A 6,363-nucleotide genomic window follows, 5' to 3' on the forward strand; every position below is an offset into this window, starting at 1 on the left:
CGCCTTCCCGCTCCCCACCCCGGCGCGCCAGGAACAGACACGGCTTTGCAGCTCTCGGGCTTTATTGCTGTGTGTCGGTCGGCGGCAAGATGAGCTCAGCGAAGGGCGAGGGGGCGGCGAAAGGCGCGCGGTCCGAGAGTACGAGCGCCCCCTGCAGGGCGCGGCGCTGCGGGCCGCTGAGTGCGGGCGCGTCCAGGTGCACGCGGAGCCACGGCGTCCCTGCGGGAGGCGGGAACGGCGTTCAGCGGGCGGGGCGGCCAGCGGGGTCGAGGAGGGGCGGGGTCGTGCTCACCGCGGCGCAGCTTCTGGCCCACGCCGACCAGCAGCTCCGCGCCCACCGCTGGCCGGAGCGGCTCCCCTGCGCGACTGCGTCCGGCCCCGAGCTCGTGCAGCACGCGCGCCAGCGGCAGCGCCCGGATGAGTTCCACGGTGCCTGCGGGAAGAGGAGCTGGTCGGGAGGGGCGGGGCTGGGGGCGAGGCCCGGGGCTTAGGACGGGGAGGGACCTAGGCGGGGGACAGGGACGGGACAGGGACGCCGGTCTGCCGGCCTTCACCATCCGCGGGCGCGAGCAGTTCCTCTTGCTCCCGGGCGCGGGGCAGCAACTGCCGGCGTTGCGCGGGGGTCCCGGAGCATAGGGCTCGGGCCAGCCACGGGTCCACGCCTTGCGTCGCTAGCATTCGCTCGAAGCGGTCCCGGGCCGAGCCGTCGTCCAGCGTCGTGGCCACCCGAGCGGCGCCCTCGGCCGCGTCTTCTGCCTGTTCGCTGAGCCAGAGCAAGGTGCCCCCTGTCGGCGGGGGCGGGGTTTAGGTGCAGCGAAGGCGGCTCTGTAGCTCCGGCCCCCACACACCCCTTACCTGTCCACTCACCGAGTCTAGTGACCAGGTCCCGCAGGTCCGGTGGCCCCGCGCCGTCCATGCAAAGCAGCGCTTCCTCCACCTCCAGGGTGTGGCCCACGCTGCGGCCCAGGGGGTTGTCCATAGCGGTCAGAGCGGCTGCAACCTGAAGACCCAGGCCCGCCCCTACACCAACCTGCGGAGACAGTGTGGCCCGTGCCCTGCGTCCCACGGGGCTTGTAGCCCGCGTGTCACCAAACTCCAGCTGGTGCTGCACCCTTGGTTGCCCGAATGAGGGGTGGGGTCACAGAAGTCTTTGGGTGGGGGTGACTGAAGCAGGCAATGTGCCTGATCTCAGCTGTGGGGGTCAGGAAGACTTTGTGCCTAGCCTGGGGAGACCCTAACAGAGGCCTCACAGGATACATCTGGCACTGCTGCTCACCAGCGCTCCTGCCAGCTCCCTGGCCTCTGCCTGGCTGGGGAAGAGTGCAGCTGCGCCGAACTTCACGTCCACCAGCAGGGTAGACAGGCTCTCCACCACCTTCTTACTGAGGATGGAAGCTGTGGGGCAGGCAGAGGGGCTGGTGGTAAAGGACAGCCCGGAGCTTCCTGGGAGATGTGGGGGATTGAGGGTCAAGTCCCCTATAATGAGGTGACAGGCCTGGCGCATTGTGTATCAGCCAGGTCACTCTCAAATTGGTGGTCAGGCATCCTGTGATGAGGGGCCACTACCCCTGGGGTTGGGGGAGGTCCCACAGTCCCCTGATGAGAGGATACTATGTGATGGGAGGTCAGGGTCTTTAACATGCTGAAGGTGGACCCTGGAGTGTGGGGTCAGGTCACCTGTGATGAGTGGAAGGCTGTCAACAGTGGCTGTCACATCTCTGGCTTCATACAGGATTCCATCCGCAGGAACCAGCTTCTTGCTCTGACCCACAATACAGCAGCCCACTTGCTCCAGCAGACTTTGCATCTGTCCAAATCCCCCTGCGTCAGGACTCCCAGTGACACTGACCTCTGATCAATGACCCCATCACTAACCCTGATCAGGGACTCACCAGCAAATATGACAAATGGCAAAAACCATGACCAGTGACTTATGAACAATTCTGATAAGTCCTCGTTAATGACTGGCTTGATTAACCACGAATATTGATCAATGTCCTATTGATCAGAGCCCCCATCAATGATATTGACTAAGTCCCTATTAATGACTCCAAAGTTCATTGATGACCTTGACCAAAGTCCAGTGACCATCAGTGATCCATTAATAACTTTGATCAATATCCTCAGTGACCCTGATCCTTCAGAGATTCTGGTTAATGTCCCATCAATAACCCAGATCAATGACTGACCATTGGTCCACCTGTACCTGTTCTGGGCTCTGGATGACGGTGAATCCAGGAATAGACTCCAGTTTATCCAAGGTGCCCCCTGTGTGCCCCAGACCACGTCCACTGATCATTGGTACCTGCTGGACAGGGGTACTGAGTGTACCTGCACAGTGGCCCCTCCACCTGCACATCTGCCCTTACCTTCTTTGATTAGGACTTCTTCAGATGGAATTAAGTATTTACTAAGGCCTTGTAATGGGTCCAATTGGTGGAGAGGGAATGGAAAAGATTGTCCTGGTTTGGGATAGGGGCCACAAGTCTGGGGACCAAGGGACAGGAGTACCCAGCTCTTCCCTTGGGAGTCCTTTCAGGGTTACTGAATGGGGCATGGGCACTAGATAACTCGGTCCTGTTATGGGGGGCTGATGGGGAAGGGGACCCAAGTTCTGTCCTGGATCCTGCCTTTGGGACTCTGTCTGGGTCACGTTAGCACTTGTGGGCTTCTGGCCTCTAAGGTCAGAGTTTCTGATCGTGAGAGGAGGCGCCTTCTGACCTTGCAGCCACAGGCAGCCAGGGCAGGTGCCAGGACCAGGCTGACTTTGTCACCCACACCCCCTGTGGAATGTTTGTCCACGAGCTGCTGGCGCCAGGCCTCCGGCCACTCCAGCTGCTCCCCAGACTTGGCCAGGGCCTGGGTCAGCGCCACAGTCTCCTCCAGGTCCATGCCTCGCAGTCGGATAGCCATGAGCATGGCCCCTAAGGAAGGGGTACAGGGGTGTAGGCTGCATGAAGGGAGCGTTCCCACAGCTATGGCTTATCCTGGGTTCACTGGCAGTGGTGGGGCGCTAAGTGTCCTCAACACAGTCAGTCTCAGGGTAGGGCACCCATCCGTCTCCACGTACCTATCTGCACACCCTGCGCGCTGCCGTCCACCACAGCGCGTACGAAGCCCCTAATATCCCCCTCGCTCAGGCGGTCTCCGTCTCGCTTCAGGCGGATCAGCTCCGGGAGCTGCTTGGGCTCTGGCGGGGTGTCAGGAGGGCCTTGGAGCCCTCCCCACGACAGGTCACCAGGTGCTAATGGGTTGGGTGTCAGGTGTCCTGAGGTCACTGGAGCTGCCATCGTCCCAGGTCTGCAGGGTGCGAGACACACCTGGGACCGGCCGCCGCCTCGTGCCCACCTGGCGCACTGGTCCCTACCCTGTTCCCGTTTCTCGTGTCTGCCCCCTGTGCCGTGTTTGTACACAAACACGTGTGCTCGTCTGCGTGTCTGGCTCCCAGTTCTCGGCCTCATAATTTGACCCTGGCCCGTACCTGTCCCACACCGCGACCCTCGCCTGTCCTGCTGACGATTTCAGCCCGTGTATGCCCTGTGGTGCCGGAGACCAGGGTGGGAATAGTAGCGCAGACAGGAAGGAGCAGGTCCTTCCTGGTTAATGGAGGGTCAAAGACCGCTGCTGGGCAGGGCCTCAGAGAGGCAGGAATCTGGGCCAACCACTGCCTCGGGAAGGCGGGACGACCCCCAGCTCGCTTTTGTCCCGCCAATCTCGTAGGCCGCCGGGACCCGTCCCTCCCCGCTGCACGCACAGAGAAGCGGACACACGGGTGGCTCCGGAAGTTTTAAGCAAACATTTGCAAGGCCGCGCCCGCCCCCTCGACCTCTGCTCAGTGATCCACGTCGGTCAGGATCCGGGCCAGGTAGTCCGAGTGCCGGGTACCGAAGGTCCAGCCGCGAGGCTTCCGGTGCTGCAGACCCAAAAGACGTCGTTGAGACGTAGTTGACCTCGCGGAGCCGGCCATGCGGCCCCGCGCTAGGACTCCGGAACCCTGGCCCCAGACCTCAGCCCCTCCATCCTGGATCCGAACTCTTGACCATGGAATCCAGATCACCTGGTCCACGTTGTAGGCTGCAGGCCCGGGATTCAGGGTGTTGTCTTGAGGGAGCGAAGTACGGGCCAGCATCGTGAATTGGGGTGCCCGTGACTTGTAGATCCCAGGGTTCACCACGTGGTAGGCGCAGGGACCTGGGGTCTGGGAGGGCGAAAGGAGAGCTGCGACTGGCCTCCATTCCATGCTGTTCACTGAACCCCATCCCTTGCTTCCTGACCCTATGCGGTCTGCTCGGTTGACCCCTCGCTACGCTGTGCCGGGCAGCCCCTCCCCCACCTTGCTTAGGTCCTCGAAGAAGCTGCCCACCGCGCTGCGGCCGCAGATGGAGTAAGTTGGGGCAGAGACTTTGCCGATGACGCGCGGGCCCAGTAGCGAGGGCACTGTGTAGGTCCCGGGACCTGGGAAGGAGCCAGCAAGGGGAGGGGTCTGGGGGCGGGTCTTTGCGGATTCGCCCGGTTCTCCCCTCCTCCGCGAATGCTGGGTAGGCTTAGCGCCTGGAGAGCGGCTCCAGGTCGGGGGTAGGAAGGGCCTCCGAGTTGGAACGGGACTTTGTGGTCACCTGGGGTCTGATTCTCCGCGTGAGAGCCCCAGTTTCGGGAGGCGATGGTGTGCCGAGGCGCGCTGGGGTACGTCGCGTTTTCTGCTAGCTCTGGGAAGTACCTGCCTGTGGGGAGAACCAGAGGTGTGGGCCGGAATCGGGATAGGGGCCTGGTGGGGACGAGGCTGGGATTCTGACGGGGAAACTGAACCACGATTTGTCAAAGCCCGGTGGGTTTGGAGTTCTTTGGACATCCGGATAAGGATACAGAATTTGGAGTGTTAGAGTACCCGAAGGGGGCTAGGGACTCAGGGTTTCCGGGTGGGTTCCCTGGAGGCGGCTCGGCGTTGGGGAGACCGGGGTCCCCGGGGTCCTGACCCGGTCCGGGAGTGAGGCAGGGCGCTGCATGGCGCGGGCGGCCATAGATGGAGTACGCGGGGGTGCCGTCCGGACCGCGCACTGTCATGCGAGCCGGCACCAGGTGGCTGGGCCCGGGGCCGCACGAAGTCTGCTGCGTGGGGAGGCGCACGCCGAAGGTGAAGGCGGGGGCGCGGGGCCGCGACGGATCGTGTAGGAAGTAGCCTGTGGGGTGTCCCAACATCATCTGTGGGCCCGGCTGCTTTCGCCCCGAGCTCAGACCCCCGTTCCCCCAGAACAGAGCTTCCCCTTTCCAGCCCGGGGTGCAGCACCCCACTTCCCGCAGAGACCTCGCCAGCTTCTTCCTCCCCACCGCCCATCCCTCACAGTCCTGCGTGCGTCGCCGGTACCAGTGTTTGTGGGCAACTTGTATTTGGGCCCAGGGCCTCCGTAGAGCGCTGCGATGGGGCCGCGGGGCCGGTGAGGCCGCCACGGGCCGACCCAGACGTCCGAGCCCATGGTACGGCGAGTGCGCTTACGGCCTGCAGCACCTGTGGACAGAAGGTGGCGGCCCGGGCTCCTCTCCACCCCGGACTCCGGGGTCGGGGCCCAACCGGTATCCCAGGAGCCAGGTAAACAAACGGCAGCTTTCCCGGCTCTGGGGGGGGGGGGGCGGGCCGTGGTGCGGGGACGGAGCTTCGAGGCTGTCTCCCATCCCCCAACCTCCAAACTGAGTTCAGTAAGGGTGTGCGCGCGCGCCTAGTTTGGACTCAACACTGTGGGAAGAGAATTCCCCGGGGTCCTGGGGGGCCGGGATCTTTTCGGTGCATCAAGCAAAGATTCCGCGGCGAGGGAGCGGTATGGGGAACCCGGTGCCCGGAGGGGGCCCCGAAGTTGATGCACTAACCTGCTCCAGTGACTTTTCGTTGGGAAGGCAAGGTGGGGTGCCTCGATTCCCGCCCCACCCGTCCCAACTCCTAGACCCCATTGTGTCCGGGTCCCGCCTCCTGGCAACCGGACTGGCCTCCCGCCTGGCTCCGCCCTCCTCGCTCTAGCACCGCCACCCGCCTGGCCTCCTCCTTGGAGTTCCGCCTTGGCAAGTGCCCTGCAGATGACCACGGACCTGACTGCTGGTCTCACCCTTCCCAGGCTTCAATACACCCATTCCAGAAATGGACAGATCTATAGACAAAAAACAAACATGAGAATAAAGGAATCGGATAATGCATGCAGCAATCTCAATTTCATTGTTATGTGTACAGAGAACTTTGCATCTATTTAAGCTATTATGGAATATTTGCATAAAATAATCACATTCCACACAAGTTGAATAGAGATGTAATAGGACACATGATTTGATTATAACCCAAAACAATTCTAAGCAAACAATAAAATATTTAAAAATGAAGCA

The 6,363-nt window shown here is 62.1% G+C and overlaps 2 protein-coding genes across 7 annotated transcripts; both read right to left on the reverse strand.

Annotated features, from left to right (window-relative positions):
• Positions 1-44: 44 nt before the first annotated feature.
• Positions 45-3,619, reverse strand: TYMP (thymidine phosphorylase). 3 transcript variants are annotated; one of them, XM_019717822.2, is made up of 10 exons: positions 3,482-3,619; positions 3,071-3,300; positions 2,722-2,924; positions 2,207-2,305; positions 1,678-1,807; positions 1,277-1,395; positions 868-1,030; positions 555-785; positions 293-433; positions 45-219 (listed from the first exon to the last, which is right to left on the reverse strand). In XM_019717822.2, the coding sequence occupies exons 2-10, from the start codon at positions 3,288-3,290 to the stop codon at positions 62-64; spliced, it is 1,464 nt and encodes a 487-aa protein (XP_019573381.1). In that variant the 5' UTR covers positions 3,291-3,300; positions 3,482-3,619; the 3' UTR covers positions 45-61. The 3 variants fall into 3 exon arrangements, with proteins under 3 accessions (XP_019573381.1, XP_019573380.1, XP_074182771.1); XM_019717821.2 differs by having other exon boundaries at positions 2,207-2,308; XM_074326670.1 differs by having other exon boundaries at positions 289-433; positions 2,207-2,308.
• CIMAP1B (ciliary microtubule associated protein 1B) lies at positions 3,612-5,919 on the reverse strand. 4 transcript variants are annotated; one of them, XM_074326672.1, is made up of 6 exons: positions 5,363-5,919; positions 4,886-5,177; positions 4,617-4,721; positions 4,334-4,455; positions 4,058-4,198; positions 3,612-3,913 (listed from the first exon to the last, which is right to left on the reverse strand). In XM_074326672.1, exons 1-6 carry the CDS (start codon positions 5,469-5,471, stop codon positions 3,612-3,614), a joined length of 1,071 nt encoding a protein of 356 aa, XP_074182773.1. In that variant the 5' UTR covers positions 5,472-5,919. The 4 variants fall into 4 exon arrangements, with proteins under 4 accessions (XP_074182773.1, XP_074182772.1, XP_019573391.1 ...); XM_019717832.2 differs by having other exon boundaries at positions 3,774-3,913; positions 4,974-5,177; XM_074326671.1 differs by having other exon boundaries at positions 4,058-4,455.
• Between the last annotated feature and the right edge of the window lie 444 nt (positions 5,920-6,363).

This window comes from Rhinolophus sinicus, linkage group LG02 (assembly GCF_036562045.2).
Source record: "Rhinolophus sinicus isolate RSC01 linkage group LG02, ASM3656204v1, whole genome shotgun sequence".
NCBI classification, from domain to species: Eukaryota; Metazoa; Chordata; class Mammalia; order Chiroptera; family Rhinolophidae; genus Rhinolophus; species Rhinolophus sinicus.

Coding starts and splice junctions, on each gene's coding strand:
- TYMP (XM_019717821.2), bottom strand. CDS start 3,290: ATGGCAGCTCCAGTGACCTCAGGACACCTGACACCCAACCCATTAGCA. Junction 2,925..3,070: donor CGCGCAGGGTGTGCAGATAG/GTACGTGGAGAC, acceptor CCCCTTCCTTAG/GGGCCATGCTCATGGCTATC. Junction 2,309..2,721: donor TGGCTGCCTGTGGCTGCAAG/GTCAGAAGGCGC, acceptor ACCCCTGTCCAG/CAGGTACCAATGATCAGTGG.
- CIMAP1B (XM_074326671.1), bottom strand. CDS start 5,471: ATGGGCTCGGACGTCTGGGTCGGCCCGTGGCGGCCTCACCGGCCCCGC. Junction 5,178..5,362: donor CAAGTTGCCCACAAACACTG/GTACCGGCGACG, acceptor GACACCCCACAG/GCTACTTCCTACACGATCCG. Junction 3,914..4,057: donor CAGCCTACAACGTGGACCAG/GTGATCTGGATT, acceptor TTGGGTCTGCAG/CACCGGAAGCCTCGCGGCTG.